This window comes from Magnolia sinica, chromosome 3, assembly GCF_029962835.1.
Source record: "Magnolia sinica isolate HGM2019 chromosome 3, MsV1, whole genome shotgun sequence".
Classification (NCBI taxonomy): domain Eukaryota; kingdom Viridiplantae; phylum Streptophyta; class Magnoliopsida; order Magnoliales; family Magnoliaceae; genus Magnolia; species Magnolia sinica.
The window spans coordinates 13,624,667-13,641,103 of NC_080575.1; the positions used below are offsets into that span (position 1 = coordinate 13,624,667).

At 39.0% G+C, this 16,437-nt stretch overlaps 1 protein-coding gene across 1 annotated transcript; it reads right to left on the reverse strand.

Annotated features, from left to right (window-relative positions):
- Positions 1-1,377: 1,377 nt before the first annotated feature.
- Positions 1,378-15,688, reverse strand: LOC131239562 (ER lumen protein-retaining receptor). Its single transcript, XM_058237328.1, has 6 exons — positions 15,431-15,688; positions 12,626-12,891; positions 4,103-4,218; positions 2,018-2,091; positions 1,853-1,916; positions 1,378-1,748 (listed from the first exon to the last, which is right to left on the reverse strand). Exons 1-6 carry the CDS (start codon positions 15,519-15,521, stop codon positions 1,712-1,714), a joined length of 648 nt encoding a protein of 215 aa, XP_058093311.1. The 5' UTR covers positions 15,522-15,688; the 3' UTR covers positions 1,378-1,711.
- Between the last annotated feature and the right edge of the window lie 749 nt (positions 15,689-16,437).

Here is a 16,437-nt window from a genome sequence, read left to right on the forward strand (position 1 = left end):
GCTGGAGATCTGATCTTCATTTGAATGTAGTCCCTGAATGGTGTACTGATGGTGGGTGAGTGTTACTTGACCTGCCAACAAGTATGAGACCCATGAACGATAAGGTTCTACAAGATTTAAACGACCCTTTCCAGCCCCCAATTTGGAAACAGAATCGTGACATTTTCTTAAGCTAAATTCATTCATATGATTCCATGTTGCTGCAATTTGTTAACAATATCAACATAATGTTAACTAGAGAATCCTAATAAATCTCTTTTATGAGCTATCTTTCAGCCTGAGTTACACAGATACTTGTTTTCTATGCTGAAACTCATCAGTCCAACATATTCCAAGACACTCCCTCCTCACTTACCACTCTCAATCTAACTCTGCAGTGGCATGATCCTGAACCAAATTAAGTCCACGCCAACATACTATGTTCTGCAATTCAAAACCCAAGAAGATATTTCCCTGCCTTAGAACAGAAATGAATGCTACTGGCGATTGAAGCTCCCATCACATGCATCAATGCTTTATTCAGAACACCTGCAGCATCCATGCAAGGACTCTGCTGTCTCAACATCCCACTTTAAAAAAAGTTCCTTTTATAGTTAGATGTGAAAGACAGGTATTGTTCAAAATGGATCGTTCTTGCTATTCAGTATCCATATTTATAACTGATACTTCGTAACAAAAAAATGTATGGGTTCAGGGAAGGGATCTCCCGAATGTTGGATATCTGTTGTTCACTATCTCAACATAAAGGATTAGTAAATCAAGTAGTAGATAGTAAATGGCCCATCTAAGTGTTTCAGTTGGTGGAGCTACTCTCAATTGAATTTTTAATGTTCTTAGAGAGCCTGTTGATAATCTAAGTTGAAAGGAGCCCTGGTGGTCTCTCCTAGATCCCATGAGTGAATAGAAAGTTGGATCTACGTCTGATCTAATCTAAATCATCCCATCTATCCTTTGTGATTTCATCAGAAATACCCCTTTGATTCCACATCCCTATCACCCGTTCGGTTGCTTTCTGTCAATATAATGCATACAATTCTAGTTTCTGGTTGGGCATATGGTCATTTTAATCCCCAGTCTTGTTAAATAGGAAGAATAGTGCACGATCTCGACAAATTACTATAAAATAATTAAGAAAATTTTAGATTCATTTGAAACAAATGTAAGAAAGAATTCCATGTGTCGCATCTTGCTCCACACCCCTCAGTACTCCCAATAGCAGGCCCAGCATCAGACTAATTGTGTCTTCTAGACAATAGCCTCAAGCAGACATCTACAGAATTGTTTCACCTGATGAAAACCCGTTTGGCCAGGGCATAGTTGGAAAGAGTGCTAAAAATATGTGACTAGCACCAAAAGAAAATGGAAATGCAATGCTGATACCATAACTGAAATCTGCAAGCTTCAATCTGGATATCTATCTCTATAGGGTTTGCTGAAAAGAATTTGCTCTATTCCCTGGTAAGATACATGATGGCTAAATATTTCACATGATACAGTTATAAATGTGCTTTCCTAGTTTAAAAATAATGTCATTCTAGGTGTAAACCCTCATTAAAAGAGAATGAAATCACTGACACTCTGATACAACAGTTCTGGCAAACCACCCAAAAAATCAAAACAAAATGATGAAGTACACTTGTAAATGAATGTTCATGTCCATATACGCTGACCAGACCTTCATGCGCTGATCTCACAATAGCTGCAAACAAACTCAAGCTGGTAACTGGAGCTTCACATTGTTCTTCCAGCTGCAAAACAAGTCATTTAAAAGGAACTAAGGTTCAAACACTGCAGGCAAACATCTGCAAGGTTTACAACTTTGAATTCATTATCAATAGCCATTATCATTTACCTATGGAAGTAATAATAGAAGAAATCAGCATAAAGTAATGTCTGCACAAGCCCTGCTATCCAAGCTGCAACCAAAAAATGGCCACAGGATATAAACGAGAAATGAAAAAAGAAAGAAACTGAAAGAGGTAAGAGGAAGCAATGGAAAATCAGAGGCTTGTCATACTTATCCAATGAACATAGTGTGGCTCAGTAAAGTAGCGGTAAATCCAGTTGAGAATGTATAATGATCGGTACGCACTGCATTAAGGAACGCAATTGATTAAATATGAGAATTTTTATCTCAACCAAGAACCTGGACCTTGAGAAAATAAAGTCAATTTGCCAGGAGAATATTTCCACAATTTAAATAATTAGTAAAACCATATATACAGTCCAATTGTCATTTAAAGATTGGGAATTCTCCACAATCTCTTCTACAAATAATATAAAGTTCCACCAACAGATGACATTCTAGGTGAATGCGATGGTAAGTATGGTGCCTACAAGATACATGGCAATAAAGACATAGTGCTCTGTTTCTGTTTCTAATTCGAGCACGACTGTTCAAAGAAATCCAGATGAAAATACACTCAATCAGTCACTAGCTTGATAGCAGTCAGAGAGACGAATTTGAGACAATGTAACTGCAGGTTTTGGAAGAAGGCAAGGCCCTAAAGCAGCTGAAGAGTAAACCTGATGCACTATTTGTTAATGTCAACTGCTTTTCCTCCCCTATTCTTTTTTCTTTTTCCTTTTTTTAAATATTTCCTGCTGAGTAAGATGAGACAGTCCCATAACCTCAAAGTTCCAACTGTTATTGTTTTAGTCAGGTAATCATTGCATGTCTCCAGGGCTCGTGTCCAAGCACCTGTAGAATTTGAGCTTAATTACAAAAACATGCAATATTTAACATAACTAACTTTTTAAAGAAGTCGATAAAAATCTTATAAGTGTAATATTCCACTCAATCCCTTACAATTTTTTTTTATTTGACTCAAGATTCAGAACATTGATTTAGTAGATGCAGTCACACATTTAAAAAAAAAAAAATCATATAATCTTATTTATTAGCAGCAAAGAATTTCACAGAGGGCTGTTCCTAGATAGTTCTGTTGTATAAACAAAGAAAAAATGCTTGCATGTAAGACATAAAAGCTCCGTGCTTTCAAGATTTTGGGGAAAAATAGAAAGAAAAGAATACTTTTTTTTTTTCACACAAAATCAGTGGACAATGACAGAATGTGAGAGAAGATATGAAAATATCAGCAAATATCGTCTAGGAAATTCATTGTTGACACTGGAAACATGAACACTTCTTCTTTTTTACATAAATGCAGTGGACAATGAAAGAATATGAGAGAAGACAAGAAAATATTCACAACATTGTCTAGGAAATAGGTTTTGTAGAGAAGAATGAAGCCAAAGTCCAACCAAACTGTTGAGTTAAAAGTCACATGAAATTCCTGATTGAATCCTTGACATCTTAAGACATCTCAAAGGGAAAAACAGCAATGCATTATGCCCCCATTGAACAATGAGTGAAGGTGTCAATTGATTAAAAAAAATGGGAAAGAAAATTCTAGTAATGTGTGCCATTTGAATGTTGACTGCATCATATGATGATGACTTGAAAGCAAAAGGGGGAATTTAATGGGAGATGCTCCCTTATGCAGTTTTATGGAGCATTTGGAAGGAGAGGAATCTCAGAAATCATCTTTTGGTTATAGAGTGTGCTATGCTCAATCCTAAGTGACCTGGGGGTGGGGGTTGCCTTTGTATTTGAGTTCCTCATAATCTCTGTCAGCTTTTGCTATGCGATATATTTTTGTTCTTCTTTGGCAATAAAATTGTGTTAGTATTTTTTTTTTTTTTTTTAAAAGAACAACATTTGAAATTTAAAATCTAACTTGTTGATTTTAATCAACCTATGTAATAGACTATCACATAGTGCCTGTGGCAGTTTTATGCTCCCATTGCCGGTCCCAAGCCCGGATAAAGGAGGGCACCTGTGGCAGTTTTATGCTCCCACTGCCAGTCCCAAGCCCGGATAAAGGAAGAGGTTTGCGTAAGGTTGGCAGCCGGCGTGAAGCTTTTACCATAAGACGTGTCAAACTTTTACCATAATTTTCATTTTTCATCGGGAATCCTGAGAAGAAGATGAGTTGAAAATTGAAATTAAAAATCTATGACAAGCAGTTAATGCTATTTTATACTTTCACATATTGCTCAAATAGGTAAAACAAACAAGGATTAAGTAATTGTAGTTCACCCTAGAAGTAGAATATATTGTCCAGTCAAGTTGTCGATATTCCTTGTCCTTTGCAACAATACCAGCTGAGGAAGTATGGCAACCGCCTCCAAATACAAGGAGAATGTCCACATCACCTGTTTCATTTCTGGGGATAGTTATTAACAGGACAATGCAACAAAGTTGATAAAAACAGGAAAATAACACAATAAGCACTTGGAAGAATATCTTTCACATATTATGTTGGGAAATTTGTGTACATGCCCCTCATTTTTCTGAAATTTATAGATACCCTCTCAGCCTTTGATATTTGTAGCCGCCTTCTTTGAGGCTTCTTGACAATTGTAAATACCCCCCACCATCAACTGCCATAAACAACAGTTAAATTTGAATTGAATTGATGCAACCAAATGGCCACATGAGCTGTTTGATCTAAGACTAATCCAACCGTTTAGATTGTCTTCATCAATGATCCGGACCAGATCCAATGGGCTGATGTTCAGTTGGATGGGATCAACGATTAACTTGCATTGCATTATGGGGCCCATGGATCAATCATATTTTCATCAATTTCATATGGTAAGTAATTAGTCTTTAGGGCAAGATGGAGTCATAATTTAGTTAATAAAATCTCTTTTTGTATTTTCATCATGTTCTCAGTGGCCACTTTTGAGGCACTAAACGATGTCTGAATGACACAAAATTGGTCCCGTTTGATGGCCCATTTAGTTATCTTTCAAGCAAACCCAAGATCATGCAGTTCTGATTTTGTTTGAGTGAGTTATGGCCCATTTACATAAGGCCCATATGGTAGTGGCAGAATTTAGAGGCAGTTTGTTCATTTCCTGTTGTTAGGGCTTCTTTGTTTGGTTTTAAGTCTATATAAGCCTATGCTATGAGGGTGTAAGGTATTATTATTATGACTATGGAATAAACATTCAGTTTTCATTTTTTTTATTTTTTTTATTTTTTTATTTTTTATTTTTTTGGTTCTGTACTACTATTCGATGGAAGATTTCATGAGGGGGTTTATTGCAGTTTCTAGCATTCGGCTAGATTGTTGGGTTCTTTCCCACAATCTCTCTTATCTTATCTTTAATCTATTTGTATTCCTCTTTTGAGGTTTGCATTATGGATGCTCTCTTTGTTGAAAGGATATGATGTAAATGCCCTCAACAATTAGAAAAGACCAAAATAACCTCTCTTTAGAAATTCAGGTCATTCATCAAGCAAAGCCGTAGAGCCCACTATGAGAATGCCATGGACAAAAAAAATGTCAAACCTACTAATCAGGTAGTGCAAAGTTGTATTGCCATGATGCAGGACAATTAACCACTTGTTCTAAAAGCTCGAATTGTTAGAGCATGGCGAATTAATCCCTTTATCTCATAGCACAGGCCCCACATCTCATGGGTTAGGACCTCGGCCACACCCTCCATTGTGGGCCCCAAATCACATGGGTACCGCCTCACACGAGCCACCCACCCCGAGTGTGTCCCCGCATCCCACAGGCTACCCCACTCGAGCCCGGTGTGAAAATGCCCCTGCATTATGCCCTCCTTCACCACTAGTTTCTCCAATAAATTGAGCAGTTGAATTGCCCCTATCATTGCCTCCTTGCCCTCCCGTCTAGCTTGGATTGAGTTCAAGGCTTGTCTTTATGGGCACTCCCTTGACCAATGGTCACTATCACCTATGAAGCAACCCAAGCTCGTCCCCTTGCTCTTGTGCTTGTCTATACCTTCTTATGGCCCCTTGAAGTCTTCCCATAGTTGAATTTTGCCACTCCTGCACCATTCCCATAGTTGAAGTGATTGACTGGACTTGGAAGTATTCTTGGCCCTATTGGAGCTCCTCTCTACAACTCGCTTAGCTGCTGCCATTGTAGATGCCAGAACTTGAACACCATATGGCTGAAATTCTTACTGCTCCACCCATGGTTGAAGGCCATACCTGAAGACGAAGACTGTATCCTTCTCCATCTTGTCCGTGATGTCTAAAATCAATGTGGTGAATTACTTCATATGGTCCTGTATCAACCTAGTGTGTCGGAGTCTGTTAAGACTTTCTCGCAAAGTACTACACATTTTAAAAAAGGAATTGCAAACTCCTTGAGCTACTCCCATGTAGTGATGGTGCAAAGAGTCAAAGACCCTTCTCGATGTCACCATCCTTGCATGGGAGGTACATGCAAGGTATTTCATAACGGTAACAGTGGCCGTAATGGCTACAATTGTTACCATTACGACATTGGCCGTAACAGCTATATAACACTTGAAAAAAACCTGTATCAGCCCCATAACGGACCATTACAGCCGTTACGAGCTGTTTTCCGTTTTTCCTCCATAATGGCCGTTACAGCTATTATGAGCTGTTTTTCTATAATGGCCATTACGGCCGTTAAGATCCCGTAACACATAATGGTTGTCACTATCACTGTTACACAACGGCCATTATGACGCACCTTGGCTAAATGATCATGTACGTACTTTGTGTTAGAGATAGTTGTTTGTGCATGTGATAAGGTGTACAGTTGGGTATATTACATATGATGGTAGGATATGCACAATTGTCTGTACATGCTTAGACAAGGTGGATATTAATATTATGTAGATTGCGCTCATCAATACTTGGGACTTCTACTGCTCTCTACCTTTGTTCGTCGAATCCTACCATGGGGGGTTTTTCTTTTATTCTAAATAAATTGGTTGCTTCCTTTCAAACTCAAGAAGTTCTCACGTACCTGATGAGGACATCGTGCACACGCACGCCCGCACACCACCACCCCTACGCACGTACGTACGCAGAAGGAGGACCCCACCATCGATCTGGCTCGATGACGACGTCCAGGGAGGGCCTCCTAGCTAGAAGACAAGTTTTGGTTCAGAAAAGTGACCCGATAGTCAAGAAAAGCCCACCATGGGATCTCATGATCGTGGCCCACTCGTCAGATTGGTTTTATATTTTAGGTTTTACTTATTGTTATTATTTAGAACATCGTGAATGCTTTAGATTTTCTTGTTTGGTTTTTATTTTAGTTTACTTCATCGCCAAGTAATAGGTGTCGCATATGGTGCGAGTTTTTGGGTATAGGGTTCTCCCTATAAATAGGCACCCCTTGTAGTTCTTTTCATTCATTGAAGTTAATAAAAAATTCATGCTTTATTTTTCTGCTCTCTTCGTGAGTTGTGAAAGAATTCAAAAGTGGGTGCGAAGCCCTCCCTTTTCGAAGGGCTAACTACCGTGGTGCGAAGCTTCATCGATCCCCATCTGTCCCTACCATCTCCCATCCATATATCTCATCTTCTACCATCATTATTGCTTTGAATTTTCCAGCCTTTGCATCAGATTTCTTCATTACAGCAGGTTTCCAGATTTCGGCCTGCAGGCGAGCTGAAACTTCGGTGGAGCACCACGCACAAACCGTACATCGGATCGAGTTGAGATTTGGGGATTTTGGAGTCCATCCCTGGCCGACCAGGGCCAAGGTGGCCTTTTTCTGAATAGTGGGCCCCACACACGTGCTGCCGGGATCATACGCACGTCCGTCTGGGCCATTGTTGCTGTCCACACACGGGATCATCTTTTGGCTCAGGTTTTTATCCTCTTTTATCTTCTCATAACCGTTTTTCATAAATCTTAACCCTAGATTACATGATCCCTAATTGATTTGCCTCTTTTTATCACCTTAGGGTTCCTTGAATTGAAATTAGGGAATCCCTTGGATTAGGGACTGATTTTTATGCATGAGTAGTTGATTTTATTTCCCTTTGACATCGTTTGGTTTATAATTTTTATTAGTCCGGTCCTAGCCTGTGTCGGCTTGGACCCGCATAGATTCCCCTTTTTAATTGAATGTTTGGATTTTCATGTGGGACGTGGAATTTGTGTGATTGTTTCTGAATTGGTAGGATCTAAGCCTGAAATCTTGCATATCATATTTAATTTTCCATGTCCTGCATCAGTACCACATTCAGGTCGTGGGGGTGTTAGGGAAATAGATATGCAGGATAGATTAGGATATGCTTAGTATTCAATTTGGCTCTTAATGGAATACAGATGTTTCCACAATGTAGCAATCAAGTTAACATGCACAAGCATTTGAAGGTTACGCCTGTGACTCATGTCTTTAGCACCTTTGCCAACAAAAGCAACAGCATATGTCAGTGACCTTCTGCAAGCAATAGCTGCAGCTTCTACCTTTTTCTCACCCCTAAGAATTGCATTTGCAACATCGACATGCACACCCACCTTCCAGTTAAGATCTCTCCACCACAAAAGATATCTGCCAAGACATAGGTCCCACTTTTCTCAACCAAAATGCGTGCTAATTTTAGTGTTCTTTGTGGAAAAACCCTTATTATGTTCCATTGAGAATAAACTAAAATATATTCAAGGATAGAGTATCTTGAGAGATAACCCAAAATCTCTATCTGACATCAACCTAATCTAATTTGGGGGGTCCCAGACTCGCTGGTATGCAGCTTTAGCATATCCGGAAATTTCAAGTTGAAATCTTTTTATTTAAGGCTTTCGGGAGAAGGCCAAAGAGGAGTCGAATCCCATACGGCGAAGATCTGATTCTACAGGATCTGCACCAAAGTTGCGGCCTTTGCTTGGTCGGCCAGGAGAAATCGGATCCTGAGGATTGACAACCTCCAAAAAAGAGGGCTTCACATCCGTAACGCCTGTTCCCTTTGCTTCAATGCAGAAGAGTCAGTTGATCATCTGTTCATCCACTGTTCCTTCTCTTCCATTGTCTGGTCGGGCAATCTTCATTTGGCGAACGTTCCCTGGCTGACGCCTCGCTTGATGGATTCTTTGTATCTTTGTTGGCATGACGGTGGGGGAGGGTCGCTAAGGACCTCTTGGAGAGTGGCCTTGTTGGCTATCCTTTAGTCAATTTGGTTAGAAAGGAATACCGGTTGCCTTCGAAATATAAAGTCTGTCCCAGTGGGGGTGTGTAAAAGGGTTGAGTTGTATATAAGGGATTGGTTCCCCTAATTGCAGGGTTGTTTTCTTTTTCTTTTTTCCTTTTTAGTTTCTCGTTTTGTTTTCTTGGCCTCTGGCCCTAATAAATTTTTCATCAAAAAAAAAAAAACAGATATCAGATCAGGATTCAGATGCCAAATTTGGCAATTTGGGTGCACATCAGTACAAGCACACAAGGGAGGAAAAGCATGAGGCCAATAAAACAAAACAAAACAAAGAATTGCATTTTTCTTTTTCTTTTTTTTCCTTTTTAGTTTCTTTGGAAGAAAGTTATCAAAAGCAACTATGGGTGTTCGATTGGAGATTGGTGGACAAGGGAGTCCACTCTTTATAGATCGTTGGCCTTGTGGAAAGGGATCCAATCCATGAAGCAAGCTTTTTTGAAAGGGCTTGGATTTTCCCTGGATAATGGTGAGAGAATCTGGTTTTGGGACGACATTTGGGTTGGTTCCTCCCCTCTCAAAAGTCGATTTCCCTAGGATCCATCGTCTAGCCCCAGACCCCTCTATCATGGTGGCTGGATGCTTTTCCTGTATGGGGGATATGGCTGCTTGGGAACCACCTCGAAGGAGATTTCTTCGTGATGATTAAATGGCGGAGTTTGCGGCACTTCTTGACAACATTCACCTTTACTCTCCGCCCGCTTCTTCACTGGATAGAATGCATTGGAGGGCCAACAAATCCAGATCAGTCATAGTTCATTCTCTCTACTCCATCCGAGTCTCCAATTGTTAAGAAGAGGTGGGGCACACCAAATTTGTGCGGAGCTACAATGTTCTGCCAAGGATAGCCACTTTCAGATGGCTGGTTGGTAGGGAAAAAGTCCTAACAATTGATAATCTTCGGAAGAGGGCAATGGTTCCCCCAAATGTTTGCCTTCTATGTATGTGCAACGAGGAAACCATTGATCATCTTTTCATCCACTGCCCTTTTGTGGGGAAGATTTGGGTGGACATCCTAGGACGTTTTCTAGTGCTTTGGGATTTTCCGATGTCAGTTAATGAGTTGCTGCTTCCATGGCACTGTGTGGGCTTTGGAAAGTCAAGGAAGGCTCTTTGTTGAATGTCTCTTCTAGCAATTTGGTTGGCCATTTGGGTGGAAAGAAATGCAAGATGCTTCAATAATGGAAGTAATTCAGCGGAAGGAATTTCTAGGACCAGATCTTGTTATGGAATGGACCTCTTGCATTCCCTTCCTCAAGGACTGCAATCTTCTTTTTATCGGGATGTAGCCGGATCGCCTCCTTGGCGCCTCAGTTTTTGTTTTCTTTTTTGCTGTTTTGTTGTTCCTTTTCTCTTCTTTAATAAAATGCGTTATCCTTTTAAAAAAAATCAGTACAAGCACACAATGCCTCATATAATCATATGAACAGATCCAGTGACATAATCAGATATCAAATAATAAAGATGGATGGTGGAGAAGAAACAAGTCCAACCAGAAAGACTCAACACATAAACAAGTCTAGTTAGAAGGCCCAACATAGTAACAGGAAAACAGGTCCAGTCAGAAAGCACAAATAAGGATAAGAAAGTCGTGAATCGGATGTGATGGCATGCAATACTGGTGGATTGCAAAAATGGTTGCAAAATAGAGGGCAAGATGCGACAGGGATGGTGCAAAAGACTAGGTGATACATGGGAGATGTTTCGGTGGAGTGAGATTAAATCAAATCTGCCCAAAGTGATTTAAAAGTGGCTAGGCGAGTACCCGTGATCGTACCGAAGACCCCATGTGCATATGCGAGTATTTGGAAGACCCCACACTAAGAAGATGCACATGAGCTGCTTTATGAAGTGATCTAAACCGTTGGATTGGAGGTACGTGACGATCGGGTCGTTGGATCACATGATCGAGCCATTGATCGTGGATCGTCCACACTAGTTTTTTTTTTTTATCAGCTTATAGGATTTAGTTTTGTTTATGTTATATTTGGACACTATTATGAGTATTTTTAGTTGATTTTATTTAGACTTGTTATTTTCGTCAAATTTCACAAAACAGGGTATTTACTGTAATTTTTGAACTTTCTTGGAGCTATAAAAGAGGTAGGCGTGTGACCCTCTCCCCCATAGGATTTCGTGATTTTTAAAAAAAAAAAAAAGAAAAAAAAAAGAAGAGAAAAAGCTCTTACTTTCTTCTTCTTCTTCCATCTTCATGAGATTTGAAGATACTTCTACGTGATTTGGAAGGGAGATTGGTGTGAGGCTAATCTTCATTAACGGATGTGCAAGGTCTCCATTAATCCCCACATCATCATCTCTTTTCCCCTCCATGAAGGTATTTTCTTCAAGTTCTTCGATTATTTCATCCTAAAGCCTTCATCTCCACCTAAACACATCTTTCCTTTACCTATCTATAATCACAAACCCTAAGAGACATAACCCATCCATCCCACGCCACACGTGCAACCATACGGCCACATGTGTAAACCTTCCAGGTTTGTCGTACGACCACACCTTGTCCTTTTTTGCTTCCTTTCACTCTTAAATCAAAATCCTCTTTCCTCTCTACCAAAACCCCAACCCTAAATCTAGGAAAGTCCTCAATCTAGAAATCCCTAACTTTCCTAGATTTTTTCAATTTTCTAAAATCCTAATTTTACCCTAGGTTGTATTAGGCCTTCTACTTTGAAATAGACTATACCCTATATTAATTGGATGTCCTTGTATCCATTAGATCCTAGTTTCATTTTATTTAATGATCTTGTGTGACAATGTTGTTAACTTAGGCTAGGATTATGTGTGATGTTCTTTTGGTTTTCTTGGTATTCGTGATGATTATGGAAATGTTTGCATTTTTTTTGTTAATTGTCTTAATTCTGCTATTTGATCTCACATATTATTTGGTTCATGCACCGGTCCTACATTATGTTGGCTGTTGGCCAAGCCGAGCCGAGCTGTGCCAAGCTCGACTCGTTCGACTTGTGTACAGCTCTAGTCCCAATTGGTTTGGGATAAGGTTTAGATGATGATGATTTCGAAATCAATTCGGTATTCTTAGTGCTAGTTGTGCTTAGCATTGTTGTTGGACCCTACAGCCCAGTCCATGGGATTCTCATAGCGGACTCTACCTGATGAATGGCCAAGATCTCTAATGTGTGTAGCATATGTTATGAGTTATAACATGTGTGCAATAGGCATATGTTAGGTACAATAACTCCAGTTCAACCATGGTCATTTCAAAAAGAGAGGATCATTTGGTCTTTTCCAAGTATCGAGGGCATTTCTATAATTACCTTTCTCAAAAGAGATGGTATCAATCCAAATTTAATAGTTGTTGAAGGCAAATGACGGCAAAGGGGTATTTACAATTGTGGCAAAATCTCAGTAAAGGCACCTACAAATATCAAAAGCTAAGGGAGGTTATCTACAAAAGGTCAAAAAGGTGAGAGGGCCATATACAAACTTTCCTAATCTTTTATAAAAATATCAAGCTAGTCATGTAGCTTCTGATTAGATTGAACATCTACATGAAAAGAAGAAGAACAAAAATACAGATTTAATATATCCATAGGATCATATATTCACGAATAAAGTGAGCACATGCACGTACCTCCTTAAAAGTGAACTTCTCATTTATAACTAGGGCTAGAAGTAGACATGGTAATATGAGAAACAAATGGCGAAATGTGTCTTGATCTCTATCATAAGATCTACGAACAATCTTGTGCCGCCTCATGTACCAGACAATAGAAAACGAGCTCCCCAAGAAAATTAACTTCATCATGGTATTATACAGTGAGATAAAATCAGTAAAAATATCCAAGTACCGACTAGCAAAAACAAGAGCATAAAGTTCTTGGGTCTTCAAAGAAATGCCTGCACATAATGAAGAATGTAGAAGTCATGCTATGCATAAATATAGCAGTAAATAAATGCAAGTCAGCCACAAAAAATCATATGTGAAACTCAAATAACTGGGACAAGGCTATGATAATTGGGACATAGATATGGACACCAGGAAGTACAATGGGTTTTAGTACATTTAAATTATACCAATGCCAAGACCCATAATGCCACATTAAAAGATAGATAGAGAAAAGTTAAAAGATTATTACCGAAGGATAAGAAGGAGATCTGTACTGAGGAATGAGAATACTAACATGGAAATCAAGGTTTAGACAGTCATTGAGAATTATTCCCAGCAGTGGAACTATGACACAATAAAAATTTTCACAAGAACATTGGCATACACTTTCAAGAACTTTACTTTTACTTTTTCCTCTCCTGATTTTTTATGAATGAAAAATTTAGTAGAAAGGGAAAACAAGAAAGAGATAACTGAGAGAAAGCCACTGAGGTTCCGGTAGCAAGTGATCCTCTCTTGTGACTCCATCTCTAGCAAGAAAATCAACAACCATGTTCACCTTCTTTGAAAAACACAAAAAAATAAAAATAAAAATAAAAAATAAAAAATAGAAAGAAGAAGAAGAAGAAGAAAAGAAAAAGAAAAAAAGCATTTAAACTGGAATATCTTAGAGGATGAAGGGGGAATCTCTAGAGCTGTAGGTCTGGGAAAGACCCCTACTTAATGATTTTGCGAGCCTCAACTTCCAGAATTGATAATCAGAGATTAGTATCTAAATATAACAACTCATAGTGCCATTATTGTCGCAAGTTACTGCCAGTGTGAGAAATATCGCCAAGATTTTGAAAACCTCTCAATATCATGAACATACACCAGGCAATGTTATCGTAAATATCAGCAGATTTTAAAATATATCATGGGATGTTAAAATGGTAAAAACATTAACAAATTTGTAGTAAATATTTATATTTCATCGATACTTTCCCAGTAATATCCTAAGAAAAAACTCAAAATTTGAAAATCTCCCGAGAAATTTCCAGGCAGAGAGCTGACAACAAGACCTGTCACTATGGTTACTGCAGCTTTGCTGTAGCCTGCCACTGCAATCTGTTATAGTAAACCTACTACAGTGCATCTGAAAAATAGGTAATGGATCCCCAATCATTCCTGCATTGGCTGCGACCCTCATCAACCTGTCACAAGGGCTACATCATAATGCAGCAAAGAACTTCCCATCAAACAATCCTATCCATCTAATGATTGGTCTGTAAATGGATGGTTATAAAGAGAATATTGTCCACACTCCATGTATACAATGGGAAAGATCCAACGATCGGATGCCAATTGGGATAATTCTATGGAAAAGACTATTGGTCCATTGACCACCTGATGCAACCAAATGGCCACACAAGCAGATTAATCAACATTGAAGAAATGACCCACATCTCACAAGTGCACGCTCCACACGTGTACAAGAAAAGGTCCACTTTCCATTTTTAGCCAAATCTCTACATTAGGAAAAATCTTTACATTCTATTTCTTTTAAATCTCGACATTAAGTAATTTTCTTTAATATTTTTGTATTTGGCAAGAAGTAATCTTAGATTCTTCTTATTTAAGTACTTTCTTATTTTAGTGGTTTCCTATTTTTGAAATCTTTGTTGGCTAAGAATTCTATTTTTAGATTCCATAGTTTTTATTGTAAATTGTAAGAAATGATTATAAATAAGGCCTAGGCCTATGTAAGAAATGATTATAAATAAGGCCTAGGCCTATGGAGTAATTCTCGCATTTCAACGGTAGTTGTTGAAGGAGGGGAAGGGGTGGGGGAAAGTGATATCTAGTTCAAGACTAGAGGACTATTGAGCTTGCTCGAAGTCTTGCACATTGCTAGAGGATTGTTGGGTCCTTTTCCACAATCTCTTTCTTCTTTTCTTTGATAAACATCCGGATCACCCAAAGGTGGATACACCTGTATAAAACGCTAGTTCAAATGGAAGTTCCAGTAGCTTGGGACAGAATAATTACAATATTCTGAGTTCCAGCATATATACAATTTGTTCAGATGCGGGTTCTGTACACCAGGATCCCCACTGAATGGGGACCTCATCGGCATTGCCTTCTCACTACCGTCCATTTTAAGGCCACCAATTGAACAGGTAGGATATACTCCAATCTGGGAGATTTGGGAAGGCATCCGCCATCCACAGCGACGCCTGATCAGTGGCCCGGAATCTGGATCACCAAACAGGGGGCCCGACGCATGCAGAACCCAGCACCTCGGCAAATGTATGGTTTTACCAAGGCTAAGGGCCCCACAATTCCTCTTCAGGATAAGCATTTATGGTACCTACTCCGCATGTGATTCCCTTTTGATTTTCTAATTCGTTTTCTGAAATGCAAAATCAACAAATCGAGCTGAAATAAAGTCAGGAATTAGGTTGAAATCTCTACAATTCATGATTCGAGGAAACGAAAGAAGCCAGGATTCATCCAACTAATCTGCAATTCGAAAATTCAAGAAAGAAAAAGATGGAAGAGGGATCGTACCGGCGCACGATTTGATGGTGTGGATCTTGAGGAGGAGAACGAGGACACTCATTAGGTGGGTCATATCCCCTGCTAATCTGAATATATTCATCTTTGACTGTGGTAATCTGTAATCAACGGCTAGGATAGGATCTCGATGGCGGATCTTTCAGATCGGAGATTGGGAGGAGAGAGGTAGAGGTTAGGGTTTGAGAGAACGAAGGAGCTGATCGGAAGTAGCAAACACTGCAATGTTTCTACAGAGACGGAAGAAGGAAGTGATATGGTAAATTCATATCTATAGTAATATGATAGCCCTCCTCTTCCAACGTAAATATGGTATGGCAGACGGTGAATCGGAGCCGTCAATCTTGTGTTCTTTGACTTTGATGGCCTACGCATCAAAGATAAAACCAGGAGGAAAATCATATCCATCTATTTCTCTCACCTTTCTTTGAGAATCTTAAACGTTAACTCTTTTGTGTTTTACCGTTGATTTGAATACCATCTATTTAAAGTTTTGGGGATACAAATTCACCCTGTGCCTTACACGTGCATATTGTTGGATTTTTGCACAATAAGTATTCATGACAGCTTAATAATTTGAAGCAACGCGGTGCCAAAAGTTATTGGTTTTTTGCATCACCAGTGCACTGTGTGTTTTATCTGACAGCCAACTAATATGCCAAAAAAATGTTGGTTATTTGCAAGGTTATTACTGGATGAATATTTATAACAGTCAGGTAGTACGAGGTTTCATGGAGCGTACAAAAATTTATTAAGTTTTTATACGGCGGCAGTGTGTAATAAATATTTATGGCAGCATAGTAGTTTAAAGTTTTATTGAGCGTGCCAAAAAAATATTGATTTTTTGCACAGTAAATAATAAATACACATGACAACTTAATAATTTGAGTTTCCAAATATCATTAGTGTCTTTTAGCTTGTTTTTTGTCACTTGTGGTGGGTGTCATCCCGGCAGAATCGATTGTACGATTCAATTCAAATATAACAACTTTTATCCCAAG

Coding starts and splice junctions, on each gene's coding strand:
- LOC131239562 (XM_058237328.1), bottom strand. CDS start 15,521: ATGAATATATTCAGATTAGCAGGGGATATGACCCACCTAATGAGTGTC. Junction 12,892..15,430: donor CACCATCAAATCGTGCGCCG/GTACGATCCCTC, acceptor CATTATGTGCAG/GCATTTCTTTGAAGACCCAA. Junction 1,917..2,017: donor ACACTATGTTCATTGGATAA/GTATGACAAGCC, acceptor TTTTGGTTGCAG/CTTGGATAGCAGGGCTTGTG.